The sequence below is a fragment of the Meles meles genome, chromosome 21 (genome assembly GCF_922984935.1).
Source record: "Meles meles chromosome 21, mMelMel3.1 paternal haplotype, whole genome shotgun sequence".
NCBI lineage: Eukaryota > Metazoa > Chordata > Mammalia > Carnivora > Mustelidae > Meles > Meles meles.
The window spans coordinates 42046602-42061287 of NC_060086.1; the positions used below are offsets into that span (position 1 = coordinate 42046602).

The window sequence follows — 14686 nt, forward strand, 5'->3', positions numbered from 1 at the left end:
GGCCTGCGGGCTCTGGGTTCCTCCCAGGCCCCTGCGGTGGCCTCAGGGGCAGGCTGGGGTGGGGGCGGATGGCGAGGACCACAGCGCTTGTGGTCTCTGAAGGTGGCCTTAGCAGCGAGGGGCTGAGGACGGGTCTCGCAGGGGTGCGGACCCACCCCAGGGAAGGCGATGTCTGCAGCGGGAGGAGGTGCGCAGAAAAAGGCAGCAACCAGGCAGACACCCAAATCTCTTTTATTGGGGGGGCACTGGGGTGGGCCCAGGGCCCTCTCACTGCACCGCTTGTTCATTGGCGCTGCTTCCTGAGTCCTGGGGCTTCATCACATCGGGCAGCTCAGGTGGGCTGGAGAAGGGCTCGATGCGCAGAGCCTCGAAAGCTTCATCTGGTGGACAAGGGGGTTGAGAGAGCTGGAGGGAGCAGTTCGCGCCAGCTTCCGGGGTCCGCTGACTTCCCCACCTGTGCGGAGTGAGTCTCCTCCGGGATCCTACTAGAGCTGCATCACCCCCCCCCCCCCCCCCCCCCCGCCCACCTGCCTTCCCCATGCTTCGGTCCTTTGCCTCACCCTTTATGCCCACTAGGGACACTGCGGGGACCCCTGCCCAGAAGCTCCACCATCTCCTTGTCCCTTTCACGCCTCTCTACCAAGTACAGATTTTTAGGTTCAAACCAGACTGTTCTTCCTTGTGTAAAGCCTTGCAGTGGCTTCATCATGCTCTGAATAAAGTATCTCAAGTCCATTGCCCTCTGTGCACCTGTCTCCTGTGTTCCCACATCAAGCTCCCTCCTGCCTCGGGGACTTTGTATTTGCTGGGCCCAAGCCTATCACTCTGGCCGCTTGGGGGGATTCAAGGGGTCAACCCAAAGGTCAGAGAAGCCCTCCCCAGCTTCTCTACGTCGACGGTCACTGCATCCAACACGTGAGTCACTTCAGCAGCACTTACGTACCGCTTCGCCAAAGTGGCCTTGAGCGGCCAAGCTGCTTCCCCCACTGGAACAGTAGCTCCAGAAAGCCCCCTCTGGTTTCTGTCACCTCAGCAGGGCAGATAAGCCCCGCTTCCAACCTCTCCTGCACTTTCTTCCAACAGGGAGACTTCTGTCCCCCTGGCTCCGGGTTCTCAACCAGTTAGGCCGCCCAGGACAGCTGCCCACGTCTGGCACAGTTCTGGTTGTGACAACTTGGCTGAGTGGGCAGAAGGCCATCTCTCCTAGTGGCCAGAGATGCTAACCACCCTGCGGTGCGCACCCAGTGGCCTGACCCCCAGAGGTCAGCAGTGCCGACCTGGACCCTGGCTCAGCTTAACACACAATCTGCAGTGACCATTCTTGCCTTCGCTCACAGTTCCATGTTTGATGAGCTAAATCTGGAAACCGCCCTTAACACTTGATTTGAGCAGCCAGTTTGCGCGGGGAAGTTGTCTTGGCCTTCCAAAAACTCTAAGGAAACAGTTACCACGCAAAGGGCATTTTTGCAACAAAAGTAGCCCAGAGGAGGAATGAAGAACATCTAGTCCGGGCCACACTGTGTCCTCTATCAAGGCAACAATCACCAGTCCCAATGGTGACACCATCTAGGGACTAGTCGCCCCCATATTCAACGCCCTAACTGGGGTCATGGGAAAAACAAATGCCCTCCCTCTGTTCTGAGCTCCTGGCGGACAAAACAGGCCCACGACATCCTCCCAAGAGTCCCCACAAGCCTGCAGGAGACGCCTGCCCTTGAGAGGCAGGGACCCCCGGGGGAATGCAGCTGAGCCGGGGCTTAGGAAGCAGAATGGGAGATGCGCCAGCGCCTCACGTACCCCCTCCCAGGCGCACCCCTACACAGAGTCTGCACCAGTGCGCGCCTGCCTTCACGTCACCGAGAGGGTCAGAGGGGACCCACGGGAAAGGCCCCTTAAATACGCATCTGCTGAGCACCCTCAGGCCAAGGCCTGGGGTGTGTGGGGGCTCGCACCACCCGTGAGGCTGGCCCGAATGCCCCACGCCGCCCTGGAGATGGGAACTCTGGCCAGGAGGACGGGAGGCATGAAGTAGGCGCCCAAGGACACGGCTGCTGAGGCCCGGCACGGTGACCCTCATGAAATCCGACAGTGGCTAAGGTGGTACGCGCCTTCCTCAGCCCTCACTAGTTTTCTCCTAAGAAGCCAGAAAAATCACTACTTATCACCGGAGTCTATGCAGCCATCCACATACGCCGGAGCCCACGGCTGTGAAGACATCCCCTGTTCAAGTTCCTGGAGACAATACGATTCCAACCTCTCTTTCTTGGGAGAAGAGTTTCTAAACACTGGGCAAGGGGCATGTGGTTCACGAGAGCACAGTCTCCCGGGCAGGCAGAGACATGAATTCCAGATCAGGCAGCAGTGACCTCACTTCCTCAGGCTCAGTTACTCATCCTTAAAATGGGCACAACACAAGCGTGCGTGTGGAGATGCTGGAGGGCCGTGATGGCTGCAAACACTGCCTGGTACGGTGCTCAGCTCAGGCCAGGTACCCGCAGTCTGCATCCGGACCGCAGCTCCCCAGGTGACTGCCTCAGTTTCCAGTCTCCAAAGTGGGGACTGAGTATTAAATGGAAAAATGGAAACAGAACGCAGACTGCAGGACCCAGAACTCACTAAGACCTCTGCACACAAGCCGGGAGCACGGCTCGGACTGTTTGAATCCTTCATGAAATAAGCTTCAATTGCCACAAACATCTCCTCTGCCTTTTTTTATCTTGCTGACACACACACACACGGTCACAAGATACTGGCTGTGCTTTGTGGCCTAGGAAGACGCTGCCCTGAGACCGCGAGGAGCTACAGCGGGCTCCGCGGTGACCCTTCCTTTGGGGGTCCTCCCCTGGCCTGGCGGCCCCGCTCACCTGCTCGGAAGGCCAGCCCTACAGTGGCCGGGGCCTGCGGCCGAGCCGTCTGACTGGTGAAGCCGCACTCTCCCAGTGTCTTGCCGTCATCCAGAAGCTGGTCATCCTGAGGAGAGAGGCAGGGTGTTGGGAGAGGCCCCAGGAGGGGTGGGTCCCAAAGACTTCCCTGGTCAGCAAATACCCTGAAAGTCAGAAGACGGAAGACAGATGGCCCCAAGCGGGGCCCAGGACCACCCCCAGAACAGAGCAGACACAATTCACAGGGCCACACACCACTTTCCAATCAGAACCTTCCAGGCTACCACGGGGGAATCTCTTTTTCTCTCCCAAGTCTCCAGGTGATCCTAATCCAAGTCTCCAGGTGATCCTAATCCAAGTCTCCCGGTGATCCTAATCCAAGTCTCCCGGTGATCCTAATCCAAGTCTCCAGGTGATCCTAATTTCAAGAGATCTGACCCAGACTGTCCTCGGGCCGACCTCACTTGAATCCCAGTCCTGCGACCTTGGACAAAGCGGTTGAGCTTTTTGATGTGCAGTTTCCTTATTGGTAAGATGGGAATTACCGGAATTCCCAACTCGTCGGGCACCCCGGCGGTTCCGGCGAGTGAGGCACCCCCAGAAAACACGAAGGCAGCACGGGGAAGGCGCACAGGCCGCAGGGAAGCATCTCTGGGCGCCTGGCAGAAGGGGCTCTCAGAGACGAACCCAGCTCGGTCTGGGATCAAAGGCCAGTGCCCCACTTCCCACTCTCCAGCGAGTCCGAGCAGGGCCGCCATGCTGCTGGACACCCCAATCGGGCCAAGAAGACGGACTCCCCCATGGAAACCCGAAGCCCCAAGCCATCTTCGCTACGACTGCAGTGGGTTTGAGGGGGGACGGACCGGCGTTCAGACCGGCAGGAGCGTGGGGACCAATGCGCTCGCTGGCGGAGGCCTGCTGGGCCGCTCCTCACGCCGACCCCTGTGCTTGTCGGCCGTAAGGAGCGGGGCTGAAGGGGTGCGCTTCTGACCGGCCCACGGGGCCCTAAAGGCAACGGGGTTCAAAGCCCGGCTCCGCCGCTGACCTTGGACTGAGCGGCCGCCTCGCCCAGCCTCAGTTTCCCCAGCCCTCCGCCGCGGGGATGAGACGCGCCGCCGGGCCCCCGCGCGACCCCCGGGGCCGCCCCTCCACCGAGCGCCGGCGCCGCCTCGCCTCCACGCGGGGGAGTTCCGGCCACTGTTTACACCAACGACGCGGCCGCCGCGCAGCGCCCGCCCCCGCCCGCCCGGGGCCGCACCTTGTAGAGCCGCTGCTCGTCGGGCGGCCGCTTGAGGATGCCCTCGACGATGCGCTTCAGCTCGAACACGGTACTCGACTCCTTGGCGTCCGTGAAGATGGTGGTCTTGTGGCGCCGGATCATGAGGAACACGTCCTGCGGGCGGCGGGCCGGCGTGAGCGCCGAGCCCGGGCCCCCCGCTCCCCCGCCGCTGGCCGTCCCCACCCCACCCCCACCCCGCGCGGCCCGCCGCCCCCCGTCGCCCCCCGCCGGCCCCGGCCCGGGGCCCCTCCCCCCGCACCCGCTCACCATCGCGGCTGCTGTCTGTGCCCCCTCGACGCGCCGGCGCGGCCGCGCTCCGCCCCGTTCCCGGCAGCCCGCGCGGCTCGCCCCAGCGTGCCTCGCGCCCCGCCCCGGCGTGCATCGCGCCCTGCGACCCCGCCGCCGCCGCCGCCGCCATTTTAAGTGACGGGAGCCCGCCGCTCGACCCGACTGCTGTCCGGCCGCCATCTCGGCGCCGTGGCCTGGTGGGCGTGCGGCCGGGGTCCCGCGCGGCAGGTGTTGGCGCCATCTTGGGAGTGGCAAAGCTGAGCCCCACCCCCACCCCCGGTTGCAGTGAGGGGGTGGTCTGGACGCAGCGTCGGCCCGATGGCGGGGAACGTTGGGGACGGACGTGGCGAGTGTATAGTAGCCCCACATCCCGGCGAGGGTCAGTGAATGCTGTGCATCTTGGTCATCGGGGCGCAGGACTTTCGCGTCTCAACGGCGTCCGGGCTGGTGTGCGGGGGAGGGAGGTCTCATAATTGAGGGGCTCCCTGGCCGCCATTTTGAGGGGGTGATAATTCTGGCTCTTCCGGCTGCCCCCATGGGTGGGCTGTCCCCATTTCTGTCTTCTGCTCGGGTCACGATCCCAGGGTCCTGGGGTCCAGACCCCCCACTGGGCTCTGCGCAGCGGGGAGTCTGCTGCCTCCGCAGCCTCCCCCTGCTTGTGCTCTCTCGCTTGCTCGCTCGCTGACAAAATCTTTAAAAATGCCCTAATTCTTCGCCAAGTTGGTGCTCACTCCCCAGGGAGGAGGAAGGAAGCCCAGGGGCGTTGGCTGGCTCCGTGCACTGGGGTTCTGGAAGGACCCTTAGACTTGGTTTCCCTGGCTGCCTGTCCTTGCAGGGGGCTTCCCCACCAACAGCGCAGGCCTTGTCCTTGGGTCACTGTCCTGCCTTGCCCCACGTACACTTACACTAGAGCGAGGGCAGGAGGTGTTGTCTCTCCCGTAGCCGGTACTGGGAGGGACAGAGCCTCAGCTGGGTCGCTCACGGCGCGTGTCAGCCATGCCCGGGCACCCAAGGGAGCCGGTGGGTGGCCCTGCATGCCAAACAGCGCTGCCGATGTTGGGGGCTGCGATGTGACAGTTCTTGAGAGTGGGTAGAAGCTGAAGCTGCTGCTGCCTTGGCGGTGAATCAAGCTGGTGACTAACAACTATTACCCTTCAGAAAATAAAGCTGCCGGTTATTTTACCAGCGAAACGAGGCTTACCTGGGGGAAGCGGAGCAAGCTGCAGCAGACCCGTAGGCAAGTCGGCGGAACGAGGGAGAGAAACTCGGGTAACAGGAAGGGCGAAACCGGGAGGGCTGTTGCAAACGAAAAAGTTATAACTGGAATAAAGTGAGTTCTGGTCGTGGCTTCTCATTGGCTGGGCTGTTGCCTTCGCAGCTGGGGTAGTCAGGTAGCGCGCACCTGCCCGGGGTGCGACTCTCCCCGTGGGGGCCGCAGTGGATGAGCGAGAAAGCTGCCAGCGCCCCCTGCTGGCCCCCGACTGCGTTCTAGACGAGGTTTCCTTTGACTAATTTTCCCGGCTGGGCTTGGTGCTCAGCCCACAGGGGGCTTCACAGCCTCCGTCCCGGTGCAGGTGCAGCCTGTGCCGCTTCGGGCAGTTAAGGTCATGAAAGCCCAGTTTCCTCATCTTTAAGAGGAGAGAACAGCTGTTTGTAAAGTTCATGGATTTTCACCAAGAATCGGTACTGGGGGCACCTGGGGGCTCCGTCAGTCGAGCGTCTGCCTTTGGCTGCGGTACTGATCCCCGGGGTCCTGGGATCGAGCCCCACATTGGGGTCCCTGCTCATTGGGCTCTGCTCAGCGGGCAGCCTGCTTCTCCTTCTTCCCCTTTCCCCTGCTCATATTCTCTAATAAAATCTTTCTTAAAATAAAGAATTGGTACTCAGGTGTTTCTAAAACTATAACCAAAATGATTATTTTTGACTTCTAGCCTCTGCCTCTTCCAGAGCCCCCTGAAGTCCTTTCCCCTCCTGTGACTCTTCCCTCCCTGATCCAGTGGCCGTGGCGCCCGGCTAACTCCCCCAGCCCTGGGTGACCGCACGAGGCTGTGGTGCGTCCTTGGCTCAGGCCAAAGATTTCCATCTTAATCTCAGCCTCATTGTGTATAGAGATTTGGGGGCTTCAAATCCTGTACTGCTGAGGAAGGAGAGCGCGCGGCAGGGGAGGCGTGGGGATCGTGGGGGCCAAGGAGGTTCTCAGGCATCCAGCCAACGTCCCGGAATGAGGCAGAGAAAGGGGAAAGATGGGAGCCCAGGGGTGTGGGGAAAGGAGGGGCCTCCTCTCCGCCCACCATGTTCTGTCCCAGCTGTACCCTGGCCCGTTGTCCCTAACGTGTGCGCTCTTGCCACCCAGACACTTGCCTTATTAGGTTTGTCCCGGCTGATGTCACAGCTCAGGATGCCTACCGGGAGTCACCCTGAGCGGGCCCACACTCCATCCCTCCGAAGATCATGTCTGTCCCCGCCCACCCTCCGGCAGGCCGTCGGTTCAAACGTCAGCTTAGTAACTGTGATCTCCTGCAAGGCACTGGGCCTTAACCTGCTTTCCCATCCACGAAGGGGATGCACAGTTGGACTCTGCAGGGCACTTGGGGGCGTTTCGGAAGCAACACACACACAGCCCAGTGCTGGGGTTCCGGTGATGACTGGTGTCTGATTACAGCGGTCCCCGCTGTGAGAGGTCACCCAGCCTAGGGGAGGTGGCGAGGAGGGTCGGGGGCCTGCCCAACATGCCCCTTAACCTCTCTGGGCCTGTCCCTCCGTTGGCGAAAGTGAACAGGAGGAGGCCCCGTGGGTGTTCACCCGGCAGGTGAGGGCTTTAGCCGTCTTCTCAGCCCTCCCGGCCGCCACAAGAGGGCGAGCAGCATCGAGTCAGAAGACAGAAGGGGAAACCGAGGCCCCATCAGCGGTCTTGGGAGGGGCTAGGCCAGCTGGCTGCGGAATCACCAGCTGAAGCAGCAGGGCAGCTGGGAAATGCCTGCCTTACAGGGGATCCCAACGTCCCCCTTGCCCGGGACTCCCCAGGACCACCCTGGGCGACCTGGTGCTCCCCTCCCGGGGTCACAGCCTCCCGGCCTGTCACCTAGCAGGTCACGTCACCCCCCATGCTCCCCAGCACCCCCACTGACCTTGCGGACAGACGCACAGCCGGAAGGAGCCAAGAGAAAGGGGACCCAGAGCCCCTGTGCTGTGGGGAAGCAAGCAGAGACAGTAAAGGGGATTGGAACCTCCGCCTTCCCATTCCCAGCTGCCCACAGAATCAGACCGCCTGGGCCAATCCCCGTCTACCCTCTACCCGTTGCGTGACTTGGGGCCTCAGTTTTGTTATCTGACTGATGGGTATCAGGTGACTTCCCACGAGGCAGTGCAGCAAAGCTCTCCGTGTGGCATCTGGTAAGGGCTTCCTGAGAAGCAGCCGATGTGTTCGCATGTGTGGACCCCCTCCCCTCCAGCCCCGCTCCTGCCCCTCCAACTCCGGACCCTCCCGTCGAGCTCCCAGGTTACCCTTCCGAAACACGGGGCCCTCTGAATGTGGACCCGCTCCTCAAATCGCAGCAGGTCCAAGGCTGAGGCAGACTGGCTCCCAGCCCCTGACTTGCCCATCTCAGCGCTTCGGGAGGCATCCTGGGGAAGGTCCCTTAGCTGGCTACAGGCTGAGGGAGGGAGCGAGGATGGCCAGCATCACCCAGCAGGGGCCACCGGGGTTCCCTTGCGGACGTGCACAGCCATGCCCCATTCTGGACACCCTGCTCCCGGATAACCATCCCCCAAGGCCCATGAAGCGCTTCCCTGGACGGATGGCCCTCGGCCGTGGGGAGAATGCGGTCTGGAGCCCCCTTGTGGCCCAAGTCTGTGGGCCCAACCTGCCGGCCTGGTGCGCCTACCTTCCCGCCTGGGAGGGAAAGGAGGGAAAGGAGGCAGTGAGCGTCGGGCCTGCACTCCCCCGCTGTCCCCTGGGGCCGTATCTTTGATGATGGCCTCCCCTAGGTCTCCTGGCCCCACTGACCCTGTTATCCCCAAAGATTAGGCTTTGGGGTTCCCAGGTTTTGCTCAGTTTCTTGATCTTTCTGCATACACTGAGCTCTATCTGCTGGGATGGTCAGTCTTCCACCTGCCGGAGAGCAGACGGCAGGGAGGGGACAGGAACCAGGTCCCAGGCACACAAGGGCAGGCAGGGAGCTGCAAGGGGCCTCACCTGGTTTCCAGATGCAGGTGGCAGGGGGCAGTCCTGGGTGTGGGGGCCTTCGCCACAGCCGGGACACAGCCCCAGACTCTCCCCAGCAAGGGGCCCCGCCACAGAAACTAGCATGGCTGAAGCTCTGGCCAGGCCTGTCTGGGGGTCCCGGCCCTGCCTGGGTAGAAGGCATGAGGCTAGGTGCCCCAGGTTCCTGAGCCTTTTAGAGCCTAGGGCTGGCCCACGCACACCTCGGGGGCACCTCCCCAGCAGGGGGCGAGGTCTATACTCGGTTTCTGTTGCTCTGTCAGAAATGACCACCACTCACAGAGCAGCCTGCAACACCCACATTTATTAAGTCACAGCTCTGGGGGCTGCGAGTCTGGGAGGGTTCCACCGGGTTCAAGGGTTGGCCTGTGGGGCGGCCTGATGGACTCTCAGCTGGAGGTCTGGGGGGAGTGGGGGGGGGCTGGGTCCCAGGTTCATTCAGCTCCTTGCGGTTGTGGCAGGGAGGGGCTTCCCCGCCGGCTGTCAACTGGGGTCGCCCACAGCCACGGAGAAGCATCTCCTGGGCCTGAGTCCCTCTCATACCTTGACTGTCCCCAACTTCCTCCAGACAAACAGACAAATGGGGCCCAGAGGCCAGACGGCGCCCCAGCGGACTTGCCTGTCTCTGGGCACCCAGGGGCTGGAGCTGAGAAGGGTAATATGAGCGGGAAGGGGAGGGGAAGGGAGGGATTGGGACACAGCGCCCCCCCCACCACCACAGGAGGCTCCTGGAGGAGGGCTGGTGGCTAGGAGACAGGGATGGACAGGTGGATGATACCACCCATGAGCCTCAAGTCGGAGGTGCAAGGCGGGGGACTGCACAGGTCCTCAGAGGGACCCCAGCCTCTGGCTCCAGGTCAGTGTGACTGCATTAGAGGCTAAGGCGAGCCTGAATCCAGGGGCTGTAAGTGGCCACATTGGTGTAGACCCCTGGACGGTTGGGCAGGGCACAGCCCTTGCCCCAGCTCACCACGCCCACCAGAACCCAGCGCCCAGATCTCAGGCAGGTCAGGGGTCCCCCAGAGTCACCCTGCAGGAGAAAGGCAAGCTTAGGTCTCAGCCCTTTGAAGATGTGGGAGGGCAGTCCCAGGGCTCCCGCCCCCGAGGTGCTGCCTCCGGGTTAGGGGCCAGGATGGATGGCCCCTGGGTCCTGGGCTCCAGGGAGGGAGGGAGGGACGGAGGGTGGGTGCTGGGCACAGAACCTAGACTCCAGGGCTCCAGGCAGCTTTGCGCACCTGACAGGCGTCTTTGTGGCCCTGGACGTAGCCCGCGCACAGGTTTCCCCGCAGCACGATGCGCTCGCTGCTGGGCACATCGGTGCCCACGTGGTACAGATGGTCACAGGTGCGCCTGTCCAGCAGGGGCACCCTCACTCCCTGCAGAGGCCGCCAGTCTGGAAGTGGCACTGGGCCGGGGCGGGGTGGGAGGGGACTTCTGAGAGCTGGGAGAGGCCAGGGCTGACGACCTGACCCCGCGGGCCGTCTGACTGGGAGGAGGAGGACAAACAGGGAGCGCCTCCCCAGAGGTCCCGCTGAGGCCGGGACTGGGACAGCGCGGGGCTGGGGTTCCGGGTCAGAGGGTGATGGAGAGGAGCCCCCGCCCCCGGCCTCACCTCCCGGGTGCAGGCTGCCCCAGCCGGTGACCCAGCAGGGTGTGCCGGTGGGCGGGCGGACCCCGGGCTCGGGCAGGCACACGGGCTGGACGCGGGCGCTCAGGGGCACCGGGCGGCGCAGCTGCAGCAGCGCCAGGTCGCCGCGGGCGCCGTCCTCGGAGAAGTCGGGGGGCAGGAGCACCCTGCGCACGGGCGCCGAGAGCGCGCGGGGCGAGGCGGGGACCAGGCGCAGCGCCCCCAGAAGCACGCGGTACTCGGACGGCGGCGTCGGCCTGCACGACCCCGCCCAGCTCGCCAGGGAGTCGGGGCCCCGCCCCCCGCCCTAGGCCCCGCCCCTACCCTAGGCCCCGCCCCCACGGGCCCCACCGCCCGCCGCCCGCCGACCTGGGGAAGCAGTGCGCGGCGGTCAGCACCCACTGCGGTGCGATGAGCGAACCCCCGCACACGTGCGCGCCGCGGTGCTGGATGCTCGCCTGCCACGGCCACTGTCCGACCCGGGCGTCCCGGCCTCCCACGATCCGACTCGACACCTGGGGCTGCCCACAGGCTGCGGGGGACAAGGGGGACTCGAGGGAGGACGGAAGACGGGGTGGGGGGGGGGGTAGGCTGCGAGGTGGGTGGGGTCGGGGAGACGCCGGGGCCGAGAGCGCAGGGACTCTCAGGCGCCCTCACCTGTGGACTCCCGCGTCGCTGTCCCTGCAGCTCCTGGAGGAGGAAGCAGCCGTGGGAAGGGCTGGATTAGGAATTTGGTGTCAGGTAACGGGGTTCGGGGGAGGGATGTTGGAGATTAGGAAGGAGGGTGGAACGTACTTGTCACACGGACCAGGCGCCAGGCTTTTGTGCAATCACCACCCTGGCCTGGTTACCTGATTTAACCCTCCCCAGGGCAGCCTGATGGGGGGGGGGTTCGCACCCCAACACACATGGGCACATAGGAGCTGGCAGAGCCCACCGTCAGCAACAGGGAGAACGGGAACCGGTGAAGCCAAGACTAGGGTGTCCCTGAGCGCTCTAGGGGAACCAGGCCAGACAGGGGTGTGATGGGACATCAGGGACCCCCCCGGCCCTTGACCCCCACTCACCCAGCACCAGTAGGACCAAGACCCCGAGGCAGGAAGCCCCCCTCATGCTGTCTTCAGGGCTGGCCTGGTAAGGGTGGCACGGCTTAGGGCGGGGACTCTGGTCGGAGCCTGGAAAGAGATGGGAGGAGGGTCCTAGCCCAGGCCCCAGAGGCCCTCTGTCCTCCCTCAGCCCCTGGTTGGTCCTGGATCTATCCCAGGTCCTGGGGCGGCAGGGGGGGGGGGCGCAGGTCCTATGTGCGGCCCTCTGCCCACGCCCCAGGGACCACACCCCAGCTCCCACAAGATTTGAGCCCCCTTGGCCTCCCCCAGGCCTCCGCCCCACCACCTTAGCCCCTTTGCCTGCTGGCTGCCCTCACCTGCCCAGGCAGTCCCCGAAGCCTGCTCTCACCCTCTGGCCGGTGCCCTCCCTGCTGACTGCACAGGGGAGGGCCTGGGGGCTTAAAGGGCCAGAGGGGGTGGGGGCCTGGCCAGGGGGTGATTAAGGAGCCAGGGCGGGGCTGTGGCTTCACCAGCGGAGCCTCAAACAAAGATGCTTTGAGCAGCACTTTCGAGGTGGCAGGAAAGGGACTCCCGGGTTTGTCAAAGGACACCTGGCTTGGGCCGCAGTCCTAGAGCTGGGGGCGGGGGCCTGGGCTCCGGCGGCCAAGGATAGGGGCGGAAGGCTGCGGTCAGGCCAGGAAGAGCTGGAGAATCCCTGGCAGCTCATCTCTGAGCCTGACCCCGGCTCCTGGCTGCTGTTCGTGCCAGTCACGGAGCCCGTAAACACTACCATTCTGTCCAGAAATCCCGGCGCGGCCGCCCACACCGAGCTCTACCCAGCTCCCTGCTCTGCACTAATTCAGCGCGAGGGACGGCTGGTTCAAAGCCACCAGCCCTCCTTGCTTGACCAGAAGCAGACCTGACCCTGAGGAACAGTCCGTTCTTGAATCTGGTGTGGCCGGAACAGCGAGGCTGCTGGCCTCCGTGAACCTGGTCAGTGCTGGGAACCAGGGTTGGGGGGGCGGGCCTGGACTGTGTCTACCACCCAGAAGTCTCTGGAGCTCTTTCGCCCGTTCACCTCCTCCTCATCCCGCAGCTGTCCACTCCGCCCCGGCCTCCTGGGGCGCCGTCCTGCCCAGCCCCAACTCTGTCCCAGGCGTGTCACTGTGCGCGTTGACAGGTGATGGAGGAGGCCTGGTTCACGGCTGTTCGTCTCCTCCCGGGGAGATGAGGTCTGGGTGTCTGCCAGAACAGAAAGGCACACTGAGCCCTGAAACAAACATGTCTCACCATTCGGGAGGCTGCCAAGTCCAAGGACAAGGTGCTGGCGAGGGGGGTCCCATTCTGACACCTCTGTTCCTCGTGCCTAGGCCACGGCTGTCTCTCAGGGCCCGCCCGCCGGCTCTTCCTGCCTCCGGGAGGAGAGGTGCTGGGACGCGGAGGGAGCTCTCGGACGTCTCTTCTTGTAAGAAGGGGCCTAGGGGACCAGAGCCCCGCTCTCAGGACCCATCTTAACCCTGGCTGCTTCCATAAAGGGCCGGTCTCTAAATACAGTCACGCGGGAGGGTGGGCTTCAAAACTTGAATTTTGGAGGGGACAGAGACATTCCGTTCACAGCGGTCCTCGAGGGCCAGAGCACTGTCCCGCGCGGAGCACAGCCCGAGAGCCGGAGAGCGCAGTGAGCGGGGCGCCAGGCAGGCAGGGAGGGCGGGGACCACGGGAGAGGGAACCTGGCGCCTGCCCTGGATGCGGGCGGACGGACGGAGGGAGGGCAGCCACAGGACTGACCCGGCAGCCCGTGCTCCAGCCCGAGGTGTCTGACACCGGGCTGTGGCCCACTGTCTCTGCAGTCCCCCAGCGCCGCAGTCTCCTCTCCTGTGGGAGGCCGTTGTGAAGAGCGGGATCAGCCCAGGCGCCACTAGGGAGCCTGGCTCACTCAAACGCAGGAAAAGGGTGAGGAGAATAAAAGCAGCTTCCTCCTGTCCTCCCCGGGCTCCTGACCTTTTATGACCTGGGGTTCACTGGCCTCCCGAGGGCTTGGCGGCAGTGGGGCAGAGGTGGTCCCTGTGCGGCTACTGGAGAGCCCAGTGGGAGAGTGACAAGGGACGCTGGGGACACAGCCACCTCTGAGGGCGTGGAGTGAACTCCAGGTGGGAGCTGGCCGGCTCTAGGGTCCTCCCAGCAACTACCTTTCTGACCGATCTAACCAGAGGGGGTCCTATGATTTGCCGCCCAAACTTTTCAGATAGCATGGAGGAGGCTGAGGGACAAAGGGACGACCTATTCCAAGCGGCAAAAGAATAGAACCGTCAACCGACAATTCCGTGTTGGGCAAAACTACCCTTCAGAAAGCGAGGGAGAGTTTAAGAGATTCTCCGATAACCGATGCCGAGAGGGGGCGTCACGAGCAGACCCGCCGTGACACGGAGCGCGAAAGGGAGCCGTTCATCCTTTCACGGGAGGAGAGGCCGCACCGGTAGACGTGTTCTCACAGCCTGGGTTGGTCACTGCTCTTTGCTCCTTGCATAATCGAGACACGTGCATAAAACAATCGAACCTTTTTCTGCTCATGGTTGCATGCCATGGAAACTGGACGCTCACAGCTTAACAGGGAGGAACAGAGCTGTACAGGGGCAGAATTTCTGTATACTACTGAAGCTGAGCCAGGATGGATTCAAAATAAATTGCTATAAGGGCGCTCGGCCGGCTCAGTCAGTGGAGAATGCGGCTCTGGACCTCAGGGTTATGAGTTCAAGCCCCGCATCTGGTGTAGAGATTACTTAAAAATTAAGAAAAAAGAGGGGCGCCTGGGTGGCTCAGTGGGTTAAGCCTCTGCCTTCAGCTCAGGTCATGATCTCAGGGTCCTGGGATCGAGCCCCGCATCGGACTCTCTGCTCCGCGGGGAGCCTGCTTCCTCCTCTCTCTCTGCCTGCCTCTCTGCCTAGTTGTGATCTCTGTGTCAAATAAATTTAAAAAAAAAAATCTTTAAAAAAAAAAAAAAAAAAAAATTAAGAAAAAAGAAAATCTTGAATAAAACAAAATGAAGTAAGTTGTTGATTGTCATCCCCGGGACAACCGCTACAAAAACAGAACAGGAAATGGGAAGGGAATCAACACGGGACAGTAATAAAACTCAGTGAAACAGGGGCGCCTGGGTGCCTCAGTAGGTTAAAGCCTCTGCCTTCGGCTCAGGTCATGATCCCAGGGTCCTGGGATTGAGCCCTGCATCGGGCTCTCTCCTCGGCAAGGAGCCTGCTTCCTTACCTCTCTCTCTGCCTGCCTCTTTGCCTACTTGTGATCTCTGTCAGATAAATGAATAAAATCTTAAAAGAAAAAAATCAA

At 62.7% G+C, this 14686-nt stretch overlaps 2 protein-coding genes and 1 long non-coding RNA gene across 5 annotated transcripts; 1 reads left to right on the forward strand and 2 right to left on the reverse strand.

Annotated features, from left to right (window-relative positions):
• Positions 1-213: 213 nt before the first annotated feature.
• ELOB (elongin B) lies at positions 214-5218 on the reverse strand. Of its 2 annotated transcripts, none has more exons than XM_045993565.1 (4): positions 4429-5218; positions 4141-4275; positions 2865-2970; positions 214-454 (listed from the first exon to the last, which is right to left on the reverse strand). In XM_045993565.1, exons 1-4 carry the CDS (start codon positions 4816-4818, stop codon positions 318-320), a joined length of 768 nt encoding a protein of 255 aa, XP_045849521.1. In that variant the 5' UTR covers positions 4819-5218; the 3' UTR covers positions 214-317. The 2 variants fall into 2 exon arrangements, with proteins under 2 accessions (XP_045849521.1, XP_045849522.1); XM_045993566.1 differs by having other exon boundaries at positions 214-380; positions 4429-4644.
• Positions 4177-5803, forward strand: LOC123933871. Its single transcript, XR_006816704.1, has 2 exons — positions 4177-4294; positions 5661-5803. It is a non-coding gene; the product is annotated as an uncharacterized LOC123933871 (long non-coding RNA).
• A 3175-nt stretch (positions 5804-8978) lies between these two features.
• PRSS33 (serine protease 33) lies at positions 8979-12583 on the reverse strand. Of its 2 annotated transcripts, none has more exons than XM_045993964.1 (7): positions 12423-12583; positions 11366-11473; positions 10956-10988; positions 10668-10830; positions 10284-10555; positions 9907-10076; positions 8979-9701 (listed from the first exon to the last, which is right to left on the reverse strand). In XM_045993964.1, exons 2-7 carry the CDS (start codon positions 11409-11411, stop codon positions 9543-9545), a joined length of 843 nt encoding a protein of 280 aa, XP_045849920.1. In that variant the 5' UTR covers positions 11412-11473; positions 12423-12583; the 3' UTR covers positions 8979-9542. The 2 variants fall into 2 exon arrangements, with proteins under 2 accessions (XP_045849920.1, XP_045849919.1); XM_045993963.1 differs by having other exon boundaries at positions 10623-10830.
• Positions 12584-14686: the final 2103 nt, after the last annotated feature.

What these genes read in the sequence shown, in the direction of transcription:
- ELOB (XM_045993565.1), bottom strand. Translation starts at nt 4,818, where the DNA reads ATGTGGGGCTACTATACACTCGCCACGTCCGTCCCCAACGTTCCCCGC. An exon ending in CACAGACAGCAGCCGCGATG is followed by an intron (nt 4,276 to 4,428) that starts GTGAGCGGGTGC and finishes CGCCGCCCGCAG; the next exon opens with GACGTGTTCCTCATGATCCG. An exon ending in ACGAGCAGCGGCTCTACAAG is followed by an intron (nt 2,971 to 4,140) that starts GTGCGGCCCCGG and finishes CTCTCTCCTCAG; the next exon opens with GATGACCAGCTTCTGGATGA.
- PRSS33 (XM_045993963.1), bottom strand. Translation starts at nt 11,411, where the DNA reads ATGAGGGGGGCTTCCTGCCTCGGGGTCTTGGTCCTACTGGTGCTGG. An exon ending in CTTGGTCCTACTGGTGCTGG is followed by an intron (nt 10,989 to 11,365) that starts GTGAGTGGGGGT and finishes TTCCTCCTCCAG; the next exon opens with GAGCTGCAGGGACAGCGACG. An exon ending in CCGTGGGGGCGGGGCCTAGG is followed by an intron (nt 10,556 to 10,622) that starts GTAGGGGCGGGG and finishes GGGGTCGTGCAG; the next exon opens with GCCGACGCCGCCGTCCGAGT.